At 35.3% G+C, this 19,402-nt stretch overlaps 1 protein-coding gene across 1 annotated transcript in view; it reads left to right on the forward strand.

The window, feature by feature from the left end:
* The window catches only part of CCDC102B (coiled-coil domain containing 102B), a 216,224-nt gene that overhangs the window by 24,505 nt on the left and 172,317 nt on the right, over positions 1-19,402 (forward strand). The window contains exons 2-3 of the mRNA XM_070047018.1: positions 11,650-12,271; positions 13,831-14,051. Coding sequence (XP_069903119.1) covers positions 11,666-12,271; positions 13,831-14,051 — 827 coding nt within the window. The 5' untranslated portion in view covers positions 11,650-11,665. The remainder of the gene's footprint in view (positions 1-11,649; positions 12,272-13,830; positions 14,052-19,402) is intronic.

Consider the following 19,402-nt stretch of genomic DNA (forward strand, 5'->3'; position numbering starts at 1 on the left):
TTGGATGTAAAAATATAATCTTAGTGTATGTTAGTGATTATTAATTCATGGTCTACAATGAAATAAACATTTACTGAGAATGTGATAGTCTATGCAGATGATTTATATTTTTTGAATCCGAAAAAGACTTTATAAGTATGTTACATGAACCTTGGAAACAATAATGAAACAGAAATTTATATCCAAAATACATTGAAAGTAACTATAATTTTCCCTTAAGTCTTTGCTGCTGTGTAATTGTAGCAAAAACAGAAGAGTATTTTGCCATGAAGGAATTATTTTCACCAAGTACTGTTGACATTCCTAAATACACACAAAAGTGTGGTTCAATCTGCTAAATACTATTAAAATCATACACAACCCAGTTAAAATGTGTATTTTCTATTTGTATAGATATGTATATGTACATTGTGTATATACACACGTACACACACATGTATATGCATACACACTCATGTATGTGGTATACATTTTTTGAGGTGGCTTGGGAAAGCACCTTCAGGGTACTGAGACCTAAATTCCTTAATTTTCTTCTTTTGAACAGGCACTTTAATGCTATGTTGATGCGGGAAAGCTGGGCTCCAAAAGAAAATCTTGCTCTGAGACTAAGGTTGTGAGAACAGGGCAAGAAGTGTTCGTGCCACAACCTTCTTCTTCACCCAGGCTTCCTAGCATTTATTTTTTTATTTTTATTAAAAAAATTTTTTTTTTTGCAGTACACGGGCCTCTCACTGTTGTGGCTTCTCCCGTTGCAGAGCACAGGCTCCGGATGCACAGGCTCAGCGGCCATGGCTCACGGGCCCGGCCGAGCCGCTGCATGTGGGATCTTCCCGGACCAGGACACGAACCCGTGTCCCCTGCGTCGGCAGGCGGACTCTCAACCACTGTGCCACCAGGGAAGCCCTTTCCTAGCATTTAGATCTTTCTGTTATAAGAAACAATTGGCTGATAAATTCTGTAGCCTTCTGGATGCTTTGATGGGTTGAAACTAAATTCTTCCCCCAAGCCCTCGCTTTCCTTAAATTAAGAGGCAATGAGACAACACGCTTTGCTGTGGTGTTTGGGTCAGGATGCTGATATTTATCCTGAACATTTGTGAAAGAAACAATTCGGTATAGTGGCAATAGTGCTAAACTTTGAGATGAAAGATCTAAATTAAGTCCTGTCTCTGCCACTTCTCAGATTTCTTGACATTGGTCCAGGCACCCATACCTACCAAACAGAACTTCCATAAGCATCATGTAAGATGTACATTAAAAGTGTTTCAAAAATTGTTTTATTATACACATTTTATTATACATTGGAAGGTTGATGCTTGAAATTCTACTGTTAGCATTTTACCCTCTTAGTTTGAACCTTCATTGCCTTTAAAATTTTAAATACTCAGAGCAGAACATATTAAAATCCAAGAATTGAGGGAAGAGCATTCCACTCACAGGTCCCAAGGCAGGAATGAGCACGGCCTCTTCAAAGAATAGGAAGAAAGTCAGCTTGACCAGAGCAAGCAGGGAAGGCAGAGAAGGGCTGGCATGGTAGGAATTGAGGTCTGGAGGGAGGCTGGTGTTAGATCATTTGAAAGTGAGACTGTGGTTAGAAGTTTTCATTTTATTCTAATTGTTATAGGGAGGCATTAGTAAGTTTAATTAGAGAGTTATATATTTTTATTTAATTTTTTTAAAGGATTCTTTGGCTGATGCATACCAAATAGATAGAAGTGTTAATAGACATTTCAGTAGCAGTAATGTTGAAATGGGTGGGGATTGTTTCCACAAGACAGAGACAACGAAGGTGGATGGAAGTACATGGATCTAGCAAGTAACTTGAAGAAATGAGGCAATAGAACTTGCTGACTAAATGTGGGTCAGAGAGAAACTAGGTTTTTGACTTGAGCTGTTGGTTGGATGGTGTTGCCATTTACTGTGATGTTAGCAATGGGAAAAAACAAATTTGCAGAGGGCTAAGGATCAAGATTTCTATTTGGTCAATGTTAAGGTGGAGGTAGAGATTCCTATTAGACACCCAAGTGGAGATATAGAGAAAATACTACATTAATCTAGAGCTCAGGACCAATTGAGGGACTGGAGATATGAATTTGGCAGTCAATGGCAAAGACATTCTCACTAGTGTCATCAAGCTTTGGACTCTCTAATATTTAGGGAGGAACAGTAGGGAGAAACAAAGGAGACCAAGAAGGAGGAGGTGATGGAATAATCAGAAGGGTGTGGTGATAAGGAAAACAAAAGACACATGTGTTTTAAAAGCAAGGAATTTTCAGCAGTTTTGAATATTACTGAAGTCAAGTTAGGCAAGGGAAAAAGATGAATATCCGATTTGAGGTCATTTGTGACCTTGACAAGTGGAATTTCTGTGGAATGGAGTGTGCAGATTTCCAGTTGAAATGGGTTGATGAGCAAATGGGATGTGAGGGGATGAAAGCAGAGGAGCTAACACATTAGTTACATTGTCTCTTTTGTTATGGGTGCAGGGAAATGGGATATTTACTTGGTGAGGAAGGTGGTAATGTTGCAATTGGTGTGCTAAAGAGAATGATCCAGTACTGAGGGAAAATTCATGTGACACTCTTGAAACAACTTATTACAAAACTATTAATATCCCCATTTGATAGATGAAGAAGCTTTATCACAAAGGTTAATTAAGTTGCTAAGGTCACAAGGTGGTAAATGACAAACCAAGAATTTGAACTCATATCTTTGTTGTTTCAAAGTTCAATGTCTTTCCACTATGTCACCTGTTGTTGGCTGACTAATGCCCCCAGCCCAGGTGCCCACATCCTAACCCCTAATCTCCAGAGAAGCTGCAGTAAGGTATCTTATACAGTATGGTAAAAGAGACTTTGCAGGTGTGATTAACTTAAGCATTTTGAGATGGGGAGATTATTGTGGATTATCCAAGCAGGGCCAATATAATCACAAGGGTCCTTATAAAAGGAGAGAGGATCAGTGTTAGTAATAGAGGTGATGATGGGAACAAAGGATTGGGGTGATGTGAGGAAGGGGCCACGAGCCAAGGGATGCAGTTGCCTTTAGCTATGGATTCTCCCTTCAGATCCTCTAGAAGAAACCAGCCCTACCAACACCTTGATTTTAGTCCAGAGAGATTCATTTGGGGTTTCTGAACTTCAGAAATGTAACATAATAAGTCTGTGTTGTTTTAAGCCATTAAGTTTGTGGTAATTTGCTACAGGGGAAATAGGAAACTAATATACCACCTTTACTGTGTTGATTATTTGCAGAATTGTCTACTGCCCCTGAGCTCAACTTAAATGCGTTTTATCATGACACTGTCTAATGATTATACTGAATAAATAAATACTAACTTCTGTATTTAAAATGTTGCTTTACTTGACCATCAAGGCAAAGATGACAGTCTTACACAACTTCTTGTTGGGGGGTAGTAATTTTGAAACTTCTGAAGATTACTGTGGCAAATATTTTGGGTATGAGGCCCTCATTAGCTCTTACAAAGAGTAGCTGCAAACCCAAGGGCTGCCAAGTTACCTCTTGAACTCTGGGGGGTGTTGGTTCCTTAAATCTGGTCTTTCTCTTGTCCGGAATGAAACCTGTCTTGCCCCATCTTTTCTGTATGCTCTCTATAGCATATGATGAACCAATACTCTTGTGATTTGGGGTAGCTGGGCTTTTTAAAGACTTTTTCTTTGATCTGATCATTCAAAAGGGTGAATTTTTATCTCTGCCACCAATTTTAAGCTCTTTACACTGATAATTAAATTCCAGATCATGCGTAAGAAGTAAAGCTTCACAAACAATATCATACATGCCTTTATGTGACTATTGCTTTGCTTTAGTAAGAAGTAGGGTGAGTGAAACCAAGAATTTGGAAATATTATTCATAGGTATAGCTCACAAATATCTAAATACATTGGAACGTTTCTACTTCTGATATCAATTTTTTTTTTCTCTTAGCTTTTTGATGTGGAATACATTTCAGTCAATTTGTATTATTAATGTAAAGAATGTACTGTCAGGAAAATTGAACAGACTTTAAGAATAAATATTTTTATTAAAATCTTTTATAACTGCATTTCAAAAGTAAATATGACAGTCATTTGGGTTATATTCTCCAAACTTCATTATTAAGCCTGTGAAAACTTGCCAGTCAGCTGACGTAGAATAGCTTGGCAGCTACATACACATTCCATCAAATGGGTGTGAGAAAACATTACTGAAACATACTGACATGAAAAGAACTTTCTCTCGTTCAGGACAAAATGTAACCAGATCTATGAAGAATTTCGGACTTAGCTGCACACATTCTTTAAGAGCACGTGTGAATGGGGTGCGTGGCTTAGGCATTTTGCTTAGGAAATGCATAGAAAAATTGGGATGGCTTGTGGTTTTGTTCACTGCAACCCTAAAATGGACATACATATTGGAAAATGTTGATGAATTCAATATTAAAGAAAATTTATAATGTTAACAAGTGAATACCTTTTCAATAAAGAACAAACAGAAAAAAGAACGGAAAGCATAGGTCCTCTCAGCACCACGTGGTTTGTCGTGAAACTGTGATAGGAGTTATTTCATAGGGTCATTCGTCTCACATTATGACTTAATAATTATAATTTTGAGTTGTTGGCTGTGTGCTCTTCTGGATTTTAATTTTCTAATATTTATGGACACAGTTTTATGGTCCTCTACATTATTTAATCTCTGTGAAATTACACAAAATGGTGAAGCACAGCAACGTAAATTCCAGCTTCAGGGCCACCTGCCCAGCTTTGGAAAGTGGTAGGATCTTTGACAAGACAATGTTTTTGCTGTTCTTTCTAATAAAATGTGCACCCTGACTGTTAGCCACCTGGAAATTGTAGCAAGATTATTCTTACATGAAAATAAGATTCAACTGGGCTTTATAGTTCTACCACAGCTAATACTAATGTCAACTTTTGGCTTAAGGTCTCAATGGATATTTTGGCAAGATTAAGTTGGATTAGATTGCATGAGAAAACTGGGATAGTTTGTGGTTTTCTTCACTGAAACCTTGAAATTAACATAAATATTAAAAAGTGCTAAGGAATTCAACAAGTGTCAGGCTCCCATACAAATCGGTAGTAAGTAGCACAGATTTTATATGTACTGTTAGAAGAAATATACTTAAGCTGTAAACGCAAATCTTAGATGAAATATCTTTCTGTCGTAAGATCTGTTCACTGGTGAAACATGTCAGGAATATTGTAAAACAGAACTTTCTTGAACCTGATTGACACCCCAAGTACCACACAAGAATAGTTAAATTATGTTATATCCTCCAAGAAATTCTAAATTATCTGAACCTAAGTTTGTGCTTGGCAGGCAAAGCACTATAAAAGCTTCAAGGTGATCAGCCTGCCAAAAAACAGAAATTTTATTTTTCCAAGGCTCATTACAAATGATACATTGGTACTTTATAACATGGATTGTGGATTTTGGATCTTTCTTTACTCCTTCGTTCATATTCTTGAAGAAGTAAGACTGATCATTTTACCTATGACCTAAAAGGTTATTATTATTATTATTTTTGCGGTACGCGGGCCTCTCACTGCCGTGGCCTCCCCCGCCGCGGAGCACAGGCTCCGGACGTGCAGGCCCAGCGGCCATGGCCCACGGGCCCAGCCGCTCCGCGGCACGCGGGATCCTCCCGGACCGGGGCACGAACCCGCGTCCCCTGCACCGGCAGGCGGACTCCCAACCACTGCGCCACCAGGGAAGCCCAAAAGGTTATTATTTTAATGTAGCAATTCGTTTCTTAGCCTCTAAAAGCATAGGAAACATTGCTATTGTCTGGAAATGTAGCGATAACATCAAGATGCTATGTGGAGAGATTATTCTGAAATAGTTTAATTCTGAAATAGTTTATTTTATAAGAAATGAGGTTAATTTTTTATTATTAAGCATTATCTAAGGAACATTATTTTTCCCAAATAATTTTCCTGGAAACCTAGACTAAAGAAAAGACATCGCATTAATTTAAAACAGTGATACATGGCTTCAATAATTCTAGGTAATAGTAAGAAGTTAAAAAGATAGGAATCAATGAAGAGTCGGCTAAAAAAAGCCAGGGCTTATCACATGAATTCCAGTTCTTTAAAATAAAGATAATTTCTATCTGATCAGATAATGCAATTTAAATTCAATAATGACTCTTGGAAAACATAAATATACACGTTTTATTGACAAAACGTTTGCATTTGTGCTTATTTTATACTTTTAGAAAATAAAGTATCTAAACTTTAAATAAATGGCAACTTGCACAAGTTTTATATTGTTTAGTTGCCTTTTTTGTGCAAGTATTTCCTGCCTCTACATGATTCCAGAATCTCACATTCACATCAGCAAATGTAGACTATAACTGTCTGTATAATTTGCCACCATGTATGGATTTTTAAAATATAATATTTTTAAAACACTGTGGGCAAAGCTTGACCTATATCGATGTGATGTCATATGGCCATTCATTGTAATTATTTCACTTACTATCACAGCTGCAGTCTTCACGTTTAATATTTAGTGTTCTCTTGCAAAACATTCCTAAAATATATTGTATTTTTCTGCATTGACCCATGCAAAATGCATGTGTTTTTATACTAATCACTTGTGCATGTTTGACAGGCCACATTTTAAAATACAATATGATGTTTTACTTTCCTGAATATTAAAAACTGATCCTTCTTTTTCTCTTTCTATCACAGTGTATGGTGTCATATCTATAGTAAATTATTCCTTAGCATTATGTTTTATATCTGTATTAATCTATTTTCTCCTTGCTATGGCTTTTATTAACATTATTGCATTATTATTGCATATGCATTAGAGGTCCTGTGTGTCTTAGAAAAAAAACTAAGAAGGGTTTCATATAAAATTCATTTCCTATAGGTTAATGGAAAGCAATACATATAAACAATAAAACAAAAATCCCTTTGGACCCTATTTTGTTCTGCCCTGATATTGTAACTTATGCCAAAAATGCTTTTATTTCTGGTCCACCTCATGCTTCTGATAACACTTCAGAGAGACTTCTCTCAGTATATAGGTATGTGTTAAATCACAACACACTGGTTATTTCTTTCAAAGACAGTTAAAATTGGTGTTAGCTTGATTTATTGCTATTGGTAGTTAGCAAGGTCCCAGGATGGCAGAAGCCATGTCTATTTTGTTCACTATCCAGAGGAGGCCAGAGGGAGGGCCTCAGATGTAGGGCCTCCAGGGGACAGAGGAGAGTCAAGCATAGGTCCCAGCAGCTGCTACCTGAAGGATGGGAAGCCAGGAGGAGCTGGGTGTGTGGAGAGAGGGGAGAGTGCACCTGCGTAGCAATCAGATTGCACAAAGGAGATCACTGAGGTGAGGTTTGTACAAGGTACAGACACACCAGGGTGGCGGCAGCATGGAGGGATGGACAAGCCTAGACCTTGCAGGTCCTCTAAGCAGTGAGGAGGAGATTGAATTGACTCAAAATGCAATGTCAGGATCAGTTGACTACTTGTAGTTTGATTTAATGGGAGATACCTGAACGTAAAAATATCCAGCATGAGACTCTGTCAAATGTATTTATGAAATAATCTAAAAGGTGATCTCACTACAGTGGAAATAGGTATTTTGAAGCTGGAGAGTTTTGATACGGAGAGGCATTGGCCCTGGGTTCAATTTCCTCAATTCCCAAACTGGATTGACCCCTTCTTTTTTCTTTATCCTTTCTTTTATTTTTAAAATTTTTTTCTTAATAAAGTATAGTTGATTTACAATATTGAGTTAGTTTTAGATATACAGAAAAGTATTCAGTTATATATATAATTTTTTTCAGATTATTTTCCATTATAAGTTATCATAAGGTATTTTATACAGTAAATCTTTGTTGCTTATCTGTGTTATGTATAGTAGTTTGTATCTGTTAATCCCATACTCCTAATATCCCTCCCCCACCTCCCTTTCCCCTTTGGTAACCATAAATTTGTTTTCTGTGGGTTGACTCCTTCTTAGTGTCTGACTTGGGCTGGCTACATTAGAACCCTAAGCCCTAGTTTCTTCATATCTGGGATGGAGATAATAATAGTACTGAATAATATTAATATGATATAAAAATGAGATTGTACCCTTATTACATGAAATTCAGAGCTTTCTTTTTTCGAAATCACATTTATCTGTTGCTATCCCTATTTTTTAAGCACAGCATTTCTCTTTCAAAAGAGAGGAATGATACTGAAAAAAATCAAATAGTACAATAGTCCAAGGTGACATACTAGTGACTTGTATAGCACTGAGAAGAATTGCTAGCCAATCTGTAGGCATTTTCCCACTTAATGGTCACAAGAACTCAGTGAGGTACATGATGATTCTGTTTTCCTTCACAAATAAGGATATGAGTCAAAGGCAATTTATGTGGTTTTTCTACTTTCAGCTACCTAGAAAGTGGCAGAGTCAGAACTTGGACCAATAGACTCTGGAGCCCAATGTCTCACACATTAAGCTCCTCTTTGGCAAGAAATAATACATTTAGTAATATAGTCTACATATTGTACACCCATCAAATTTTATTAATATGGCTATATACTACATTCAAAATTACTTGCAGTAATTGTGGTAGCCTGGTTGTATGAACTTTTTAAAAACAGCTTTATTGAGGTGTAATTGGTATAAAATACTGCATGTATTTAATATATACAATTTGATGAGCTTGGACATATGTGTGCACCCATGAAACCATCACCATGCTCAAGATAATAAACATGTCCATCACCTCCAAGAGTTTCCTTGTGCTCCCCACTTCTTTTTTTTTTGTGGTAAAAACAATCCAAAAATTAATATAAGAAACCAGAGTCAATAGCATTAAAATATTTTCCTATATATCAAAGGCTTTGTGCTACAACCACTGAAAAATACTTTCATAGTCATCTGAAACAAAACGTGAAGATTAGGTACATATGTATAGAGAAAAGGAATGCTTTAATAAATACACATGAGGATTAAATATCCCCATTACACTTGCTTGAGAAACACTTTAGAACAGGAAATACTATTGAAATTCAAGGACTAAATAATTAAACTCAACTCAATTTTGTTTAGTCAGATGTGAAAAAATACATAGTTAATTGGTAGGCAAGATCTCAATGTACCAGAGTCTAATTATAGAGTCTTCAAAACACTAGTGAAATAAAAGTTAGACATTTTAAAAGACATTACAATTTTATGATACTGATTTATTTTGAAAAATGGCAAGGTTAAATTTAAGTTTAATATGCTGAAATAACTTTTCTGTCTTCATTTTGGAATTTCTACCAAAAGAAATATTTCATTAAATAGTGAAATATATATAAATATAAAAATATATACATATAATACTTGGTATGCTTCTAATTAAGAGTTCCTTTTGTTCTTTTTTTTTTCATATTGGTCTTGGTTTACTAATGGTCCAGGAAGTTTGGTCAGTTATATTATCATTGCTCTCTGAGTTACGGTAAATGAAAAGAACAGTTGCTCCAAGTCAGCACTAATTCAAATATGATTGGGCATATACTAATGCTAACAAAAATAATTACAACCACAAATCTATATTATTATAATAAGGAGTGAATTGGTTTGGCATCTCTACAGAACACTTATTAAAATGTGTTTTTTTCTACAACTGCAAGTGATATGCATTTAATATTATATAGCCTTGTTTTCAGTGAATAGAAGTTTATTTTGTAACTTAATTGGTATCATGAAACCCCTTCAGTTGATTAAATAGATCGTTCATAAAAAGACAGTTTATGATCTGTAACTATATAAGAGGAAATGAAAAAAAGGGAGTAGTTAATGTCATGAATACAAAATGTTATCTAAGCTTATTTACACCAGAAAATCTTCTTTGATAATAAAAATGGCTAATCTTATACAACCACAGAACTTTATTAATTTTATTTTATTTTATTTTATTTTTTTTTTTGCGGTACGCGGGCCTCTCACTGTTGTGGCCTCTGCCGTGCGGAGCACAGGCTCCGAACGCACAGGCTCAGTGGCCATGGCTCACGGGCCCAGCCGCTCCACGGCATGTGGGATCCTCCCGGACCAGGGCACGAACCCGTGTCCCCTGCATCGGAAGGCGGACTCTCAACCACTGTGCCACCAGGGAAGCCCAGAACTTTATTAATTTTAGATTAACCTGCATGATTTGAGCATTTATTTTAAAGAAAATGTTCCACTTGCTAAATCCTCAATGTGGTTATGTTGCTATATTGAATAAAGTAATGGGTGTACACACTGATAACAAAGGTTTGCATTTACCAATTAATTTGTCTTTGCTACTTATATGGAAAGCTGTTTTTAATTCATTTTTAAAGCTTTGAAATTACTGAGACTTTGTTCAGTGTTGTCTGTGAAGCCTCTTAATTTCTAGGAAACAGCTCATCACTTCTTTAGCAGTTCTCCCCAGAGTACCATGTACATATCCTAGGAAGCTAACATTGATTTGACACATAATACAATGCTAAAAAAATTTGATTAAATAAATATATTTTTATAGGCATATTATGTATTTTAAATTTTATGTGCTTGTCTCATCTACTGGACTATAAAATCTTTAAGGATAAAGACCATGTCTTATTCATATTTTATTTTTTGAATTTATCATAATATTAACCATAGTAGGAAATTAATTCATGTATCAGTTAGATGTCATTTTGACTCCAAGTAACAGAAAACTCAACAATCATAGCTTAAATAAATATAGCTAAATATAGCTAAATATTTTGATGTCATTTTGACTCCAAGTAACAGAGAACTCAATCATAGCTTAAATAAATATAGCTAAATATAGCTAAATATATAATAAATATAGCTTAAATAAATATAGCTTAAATAAATATAGCTTAAATAAATATAGCTAATCATTCTCACATAGCAAGGAAACCAGAGGTATGGATTCTTTGTTTCATGCTGCAGCTCCATTGTTACATCAAGCTCTTTTCATCCATCTGTTGCACCATTTTTAATGTTACAGGGTGGCTGTTACACTTACCTTCTTCCAGAATCATGTCTTTGTTCAAGCAGGAAGAAAGCAGAGGAAAAAGGGTTTCTCATTTTGATGTTTTCACATTTTTCTAAATGGGAAACTTTTCTAGCAGACTTCCCCTCACATCTCATCAGCCAGAACCAGGTCATATGCTGCTTTAAAACCAGTGAATGGTGAATTAAATGGGGGTTGTCATGGAAGATTTAGACCACTCAAGATTTAGCCCCTGGGATTGGAATAGAGGCTTATCCTTCCAGAGATCAACAGCTTCTGCCTTCCACCTGAACAAATTGTGCTTTAGTTAACAGGGGAAAAGGGGACCATTGAGCAGTTAATGGACAATATGTGTTACAATAAATATTACGTGAAAAGAATTGGATTTCCTAAAATCACATCCTGTGCTATCCCCAGTTGCATCTTTATATATTTATTTGTATTCGTTTGGCAAAATTAAATGTGAATGATTTCTGTTTCTTTGAGGATAATTACAAATGCATAAAATCCTCTCTATTTTTACAGTGGGAAGAAAAATATACAATGTTGAGAAGATGCATTGTTTTTATCACTTTCTGTTTTAAATGTCGGTCTTGCTCTTATAATTGCAGAGGAAATTCAAATGCAATTATGTTCTCTGTCTTTTTTTAGGCCTGAAAAGATAAATATGAATTTAGATTCCATTCATCGGTTAATTGAAGAAACACAAATCTTCCAGATGCAGCAGTCATCAGTTAAACCACCGTGTGACCTGGGGGCACCTGCCTCATCCCGCAGGGACACCTGTAGCTCCTGTTTGCCCCTTCATGCGCTGCAATCTCATGCCGCTCACAACTCCCATGCTCATTCCTGCAACATCAACGACTGGGGCATTTGTGAAGAACTTCGCCTGCGGGAACTGGAGGAGGTCAAGGCCAGAGCTGCTCAGATGGAGAAGACCATGCGATGGTGGTCAGACTGCACGGCCAACTGGAGAGAAAAGTGGAGTAAAGTTCGAGCTGAAAGGAACAGCGCCAGGGAGGAAGGAAGACAACTCAGAATAAAATTAGAGATGACCATGAAGGAATTGAGTGCCTTGAAAAAAAAGCAAAGTTTGTCACATCAAAAAGAGGCCTTGGAAGCTAGAGTCACCCAGGACCGGAAGCTTCCTAGTTTCATAGAAGTGTCCTATGCACAGAGAGACCCCTTTCAAATTGGTTCCAAAACGTGTGAGTCCATCAGAGAGTGCTTGGGAAAGAGAGAATATCCTACCAAGGAGAACATAAATAGTAAGGTCAGAAAAAAATCCAGAAGAATTTAGAGGTTATGTGCATATTTGAATGCTGTATATAGTAATGGAGAGGGAAGAGAAAATAACAAAACCAGTGGTGACTGTATTTGTTTGTTTAGGCTGCCAGAACTAAGTACCCCAGACTGAGTGGCTTTAGCGACAGAAATTTATTTTCTCACTGTTCTGGAGGCTACAAGTCTGAGATCTAGGTGTCAGCAGGGCTGGTTTCTGCTGAGGCCTTCCTCCTTGGCTTATAGATGGCGGTCTTCTCCCTGTGTCTTCACATCACCTTTTCTCTGTGTGTGTCTGTGTCCAAATTTCCTCTTCTTCTTTTTTTTTTAAAATTTATTTTATTGAGGTATAGTTGATTTACAATGTTGTGTTAATTTCCACTGTATTGCAAAGTGATTCAGTTATACATATAAATATATTGTTTTTCATATTATTTTCTATTACAGGATATTGAATATAGTTCCCTGTGCTGTACAGTAGGACCTTGTTGTTTATCCATCCTATATATATATGAGTTTGCATCTTCTCTTCTTATAAGGATACCATCACTAGGCCCACCTTGATGACCCTCATTTTAACTTAATTGCCTTTTTAAACACCCTGTCTCCAAATATAGTCACATTCTGAGGTACGGGGGTTGGGGGGTGCAGACTTCAACATATGGGTATTAGGGAAGACACGATTCAGTCCATATTACTGATATTACTAGTATTTTTAGCCAAAGAAAAACCCCAGCATTTTTTTATGTTAAAAGAAGATATTTAGAGAGATTTCTCTCCATTTACCCTAATAAGCGACTCTTAAATTATCCATGCAGTAGTTTAAAACATTTCCCAAGGTTTGGGACTCTGGCCTCACAATTAATTCCTGTAAAATGGGTACCATAGGGAAATACCTTTAGGGAATACTTCACACTACCCACTTTTGGAATTTCTTGGTATATTTGGAATCTTGAAATTTCTGAGCATTCTGCACATAACAAAAGTTTGTAAACTTTAATCTAGCCATGCATACACTTATCTGTTGATGAACCACCCCCCATATATATTTTTAAATCTGACAAATATTATTAACAACTCATGGAACATACTTTGGGAAACTTTAGGAATTCATGTTATCTCTTTAAATAGTTTGTATTATTTACCCTTTAAATTATTACCCCTTTCTATTTAATTCCATCTCTAAAAACATAAAATCAATTAATATCTTGCTTTTCTATAATTCCGTCTAAAATGTTAAGCTTTTCATGATGTATGGAGTGTATGTTAGATATAACATATTCCACTGTAAATGGAAAATTTTAAGAGACCGCAGGGAAATTTATTTTATTAGAATATGGTAGAACATTGAAAGGAAAAAAAAGCCTAAAAATATATAAGTTAAAGTTTGTCCATATAACACTATTAGAGAATGATAAATAAGTGAAAATATGAATTTGATGCTGAATTGTAACATTTTATTTCCTTTCAAAAATGTTTTCTTCATGATTTTTCTACATTGGATTTTAAAATTCAACAATAATAATTGTTTTGTATTTTTTTTTCTTTCAGGAAGAAGGTTTGATTATTGACCCATTAAAATTAAATGAAGAGGTGAAACTCAATCTAGATTGTCCTGATTTATTCAAGAATGGTGGTTCTGAAAACCGTACAGTGAGACCTGGATTAAGACTGCAGGCAATAAATCTGCCTCTGGAGAATGGAGTTCCTGAAATTTCAGCTTTGCAGGTGAATTTGGATGAGTTCCAAAAAATCTTATGGAAAGAAAGAGAGTAAGTACTAATTATTGTCTTCCTTAACCAAGTCTGTTTTTCAAACTTCTTAACATTGTTAAGTCTCTTAAACTAGCCATCTGCTAATGTATTTTACCTATGACTAGTCATTAAGTACTAATATTTGAAAAATGAGTTTGAATTTTATATTCATTTTTTGAATTTTGAAAAATAAGTTATAACAGGTTCATTTTTATCATTTTTTATCATAACCTTGTTCTCATCTTCTCTGGTAGATCACCCTCATTATATTTGAATTATTAATGTTTATGATAAAAATAACCTGTGTATTATCTAACTTTTACAGCATTCATAGATTTCAGTGAGTCAATAAAAATGAATAGATATGTTAATATTCATAAGGGGAAACTCACAATTTTGTGAGGTACTGATTACAGAAAAAGATGCTTTATTCATTGACCATGTATAGTAGAGAGGAAGGAGAACTAGACTTGATTAAATCACCTGGACATTCATCTTGCTTCTGACATACTCTAGCTATACGATATTGGGTTAGTAAAGGGTGTGCTATTGTCAACTTTGTAAAAATATGGACAGTGATACCTGTGTTCCAATGATCTATTGTTTTATAACAAGTTCACAAATGATGATTATTATTGAGACAACAATCACCACGTATTCTGTTCATGAATCTTGAGCATGGATTTCTATGGACAGCACATCTGTTGCTACATGTGACCTCAGCTGGGATGGCTCCAGGGCCGAGGGTGACTTTAGGTGCGGGGGGCAGTGTAGGATTATCTGAAATCTCACTTACTCCCATATCTGCCAGCTGATCTTTTTTTCTCATCTGGGATCTCAGTTGGAACATCTGTATATAGCCTATCTGTGTGGCCACTTGGCTAACACACGGCATAATGGCTTGGTTGAAAGTGAACATCTGTCAAGCACAGAGAGAAAGAAATGGTATTTTAATGACCTGGCTTTAAAAGTCACATAGCATCACTTCTTCCCTCTTCACTGGATTCTTATGAGGATCAAACACAATGTCTGGGAAAGTGGCCACTAATATGAATTACTCAATATGGGTTTTTTTGTTGTTGTTCCCTCATGATCACCCTAGAAACTAATAAGTGGAATATTTGATGTACTTTAAAATGTGGTCCCCAAATCTGAAAATAATTATTTTTCCATCTCTTTAGTTATAAGACACTGAATGGGCAGAATAAAAAAAAAACAACTGGGAGTGATGTATATTATCACTAAGTATGAATATAATTATATATTATATAATGGTTTTAATTTCCCTGGTTTACATGGATTGAAAGTGATAAGTATGCACGCAAACCTTTCACCAGTACTACAAGCTCTTTATCTGCCCATCCTTTTCTGTCAGCCACAAGTCCTCTGAAATTTATTCCTACCACTAATTCCCTTTTTCAGATTCTTTGCCTATACCTCACCACATGCACAGATTGTGATAATACAAGTATCTGTGTAGAGAATAAATATTTATTATTCTACCATCAATTGTAAATTCCTAACAGAGGCAATCAACCTTAGTAGAAAAGAGAATAAAATTGAACGCCTGCACCCATATTAACAATTAATTTTCTCTGGAACTACAGGTCTCAGTCAAGTTCTAACCTCTGGGCTTCATTTCTTGAAGGATTTAACTTTTTAGTGGTTATAGACTTCTCTCCAACCCACTCACAATGCTACTTCACCTGCATAACATAATAGGAACAATGTGAAAATGCTGTTTCCTGCATGTAAACTCCCCAAAGTACCAGTTTTAATGATACACATGTGTGTCTTTACACTCTCACTTGTACACATGTACATGTACATATATATCTGACTTCCTTGGAATAAATGAACAATCCCCACAGTATTAAGTAAGTCCCCCAGTTCTCAGCAAATTCAGCATATAAACAAAAGACAGGCTGGAGAATAAGGGGGAAACGGGGCCTTTGATTCCATTTTGCTTCCTCACTCTCCTCTTTAAGAAGCAGTCCCACGGGTGTGATATGTCCATGAATTAACATTAGCCTGCAATCCACATGAGGCCATGGCAAAGCCTTTTTTTCTATCACAAGAGAATGTTTCCCAAGGATACAGTATATACTTTTACTATAAATCTGTCTAATCTTTTAAATCTTTCCTCCTGGAATCTCAGTGAGTGGGTGGCTGGAGTTGAGAAGATGTGAATGTAATTTTTTCTATGTTCCCAGCTAGTGGGAAACTTCTCTTGACTAGAGCACAGGAATCAACCTAGAGAACTCAGGGAATCATTTCCACCATTGACTGACTAGAACCCCCTCATCTAAAACACTAAAGTTTATCTATTATTTGTATTATTCATACTGTTCAGTTTGATGAATAATTACCCAGTATCTGGAAGCTGCTCATGTACTGAGAATTTGTATATTTCTGATCTCTTAAAAAAACCGACCTTCCCAGGTAGGAAATTTGAGATGAAGGCAGGAAGACTGATCCTCATACAGAGCTAGGTGTACCTAAGCATTTAGGAAGAGGAACTTTGGCAATATTACGTCTTAAGTAAGAGAGATGGTGAGGTAAAATATTTTGATGTGCTGTTTTAGCCTTTAGAATTAGTTCTAAAGTTAAACTGCAGATGGCACCTGCGTCCCTTACAAAATGTTAGCTTTCTGTCAATGTGAGCTTTAATTGCCCTTTCAATTTTATTTCCTTAGTTTGTTTTCTATATAAGAAGAGCAGTATGCTTCAATTATTTTTCTTTGCTTCATTAAATGTTATGTTTTTTTTCTCAATAAAATGAGATTTTAAATCTTGGTGAGATAGTACAGCCAACTGAAAATGCTCCAATGATTAGCATGAGAAAGAAATCTATATATCTGGTTGTGAATATTCCTCAAGACAATGAAAAAATTGCATGCAAGTCTGGTTAATATTATTTAATGTAATATTGTTAAAGAATAGAAAGTCAGATCTACTTTACTTATTTATTCACTGTTACTAATGGGCTATACAGTAAGCTTATAACTGACAAATAAAATTTGTATATATTTAAGGTATACAACATGCTGTTTTGATGCATATACATACTTGGAAATGATTACCATAATCAAGCTAATTAACACACCCATCACTTCACATAGTTATTATTTTTGCGTGTGGTTAGAACACTTATGATCTACTCTCTTAGCAAATGTCAAGTATACAGTACCATGTTGTTCACTATAGTCATCATGCTGTACATTCATCTTTCTTTTTTTTTTTTGCTACTGAGTTGTATGAGTTCCTTTTATATATTTTGGATATTGACCCCAGTGTGGTGTGCAAATAATTCCTCCATTCCATAGGTTATCTTTTCATCTTGTCAATTGTTTCTTTTGCTGTGCAGAAGCTTTCTAGTTTGCTATAGTCCCACTTATTTATTTTTGCGTTTTTGGTACCTGTGCTTTTGATGTAGAATCAAAATAATCTCTGCCATTACTAATATTCAGGAGCTTTCCCCTTATGTTTTCTTCCAGGTGTTTTACATTTCAGGTCTTAAATTAAGGTCTTTAATCCATTTCAAGTTAATTTTTGTGTATTTTTACAATTTCTTTTTTACTCTAAAGTATGTTTGTGTTTGGGCAGTCCTGTACCTAATGAGAGAGTCTATCTCTCTGTGTAGACAATAAAAGCACTAGTAATTCTCTACCTCAGTCTCCTTTGCAGCTAGGGTGCAGACGGTTGACATAGGAACAGCTATTAAATGTAGCCACCTAGTTGTTTTAGCATAAATTAATCCTCCAAGGAGATGAGAGCACCAGCATCCATCCTGGTGAGGGGAGAAGGCAGTGGCAGTAGCTACGTCTTGTTTTCAGAGGCAGCAGCAGCCTCAAATCTCTGGTGACATCATCCCACGACTCGAGTTGAGGGGATGTTGAGGTCATGCTGTGATGTCTGTATCTAAATGGCGGTCCCAAGAAAGTGCTGATGGGAAGATTTCTATGGCTTTATCTTTGGTATTTCTGACTGCAGGTTCCCAATTTGCTTCACTGGCTCTCCCAGAGATTCTTTGTGCTATTAATGTCTTCTATTTAAATTAGCTATTTTGAGTATATTTGTTTGTTGGACACATAATTGATATCAGGAGAGTGTACAGGCAACAGGCAGTGGGGTCTTCATTGGGCCAGTTCTGTGACATGAGACGGGTCTTGTTCCTGGCTGCATAGCCTTGTCCAAGCCTTGGTCTCTTGTCCTCCTGGGTGTCTCTGAGCTTAACAGTATCCTTTAAAGTCATCTCTTTTCTAATTAAATTAACTATATATGGCTTTGGCTATTTGCTGAAAATGCTGAAAGGTGATGAAAATGAAAGATATTGAAAGATGTTACTGCTGAAATATGTAGTTATAAATAGCGAAATCATGACATGATAAATAGGTTGCTTATTTAAAGTATACTTGTAAAAAATTTTGTTATTCATCATTTAGTACTAACTCTAAATTTTAGACTAATGAAAAAATGGATATCTAGATGTTATTACAAATTAATTATTTTTGTCTGGCAAAAAAATTTAACATTAATAGACCTCTAAGAAAATACTGACTAGATATTTTACAATGAAATTTCACACAGTTCAAAAATGATTAATATTTATTACCAGAAAGTAATGTTTAGGAATTTTTATCTCTGAAAAAAATTTTGATTAATCTTCCTGTCTAGATGTTTAAAATTTATGCCTATTTATTATGGGATCATTATGGGATGATTAACAAAGTATCAAAAGATTGCATAGAAATATAATCATATCTTTTCATAAAAATCATTTTGGTTCATACACTACTTTTTAGATCCTGCAAATATTATACATTTTAGCAATCTGATTTTTAAAAATTTATATCATCATATTAAAATACTATATTTTTTCTGAGCTTTGTCTTAGTAATTTTTTTTAAAGAATCTGTGCATAAAATATGCAATATCCTTTAGAGTAAATTAGGTTTTTTTTTTTATTTGCCTTCTTGTAGTTCAAACAATATGATGATAGTTTAAACTTCAATTATAAATGTAAGTATAATTAATCAATTTTGAAAATCTCTCTAAAATGGAGAATAAATTGATTAGGCCAGAAAATTAAGGATTTAAAGAGTGCCCTCTGCTGCACAAATTTAAGTGTGCACAGTCCTTATGTCCTAATGCTTGAAACAAATAGTCACAATTTTTTTTATAAAGCTATGCTGAAAAACACCCAAGCATCACACTGCTATTAAATAAATTTTTATGAATTGCCTGTTCTCTCACTTCTCTAAATTGTACCATTTTACAGAATGAAATACATAATTTTCTTTCACTAAACTAATAAATATCAGTTATTTTATTTAAGATACATACTTAAAGAGAGAAATAATGCTATA

Source organism: Globicephala melas, chromosome 13 (genome assembly GCF_963455315.2).
Source record: "Globicephala melas chromosome 13, mGloMel1.2, whole genome shotgun sequence".
Taxonomy (NCBI): domain Eukaryota; kingdom Metazoa; phylum Chordata; class Mammalia; order Artiodactyla; family Delphinidae; genus Globicephala; species Globicephala melas.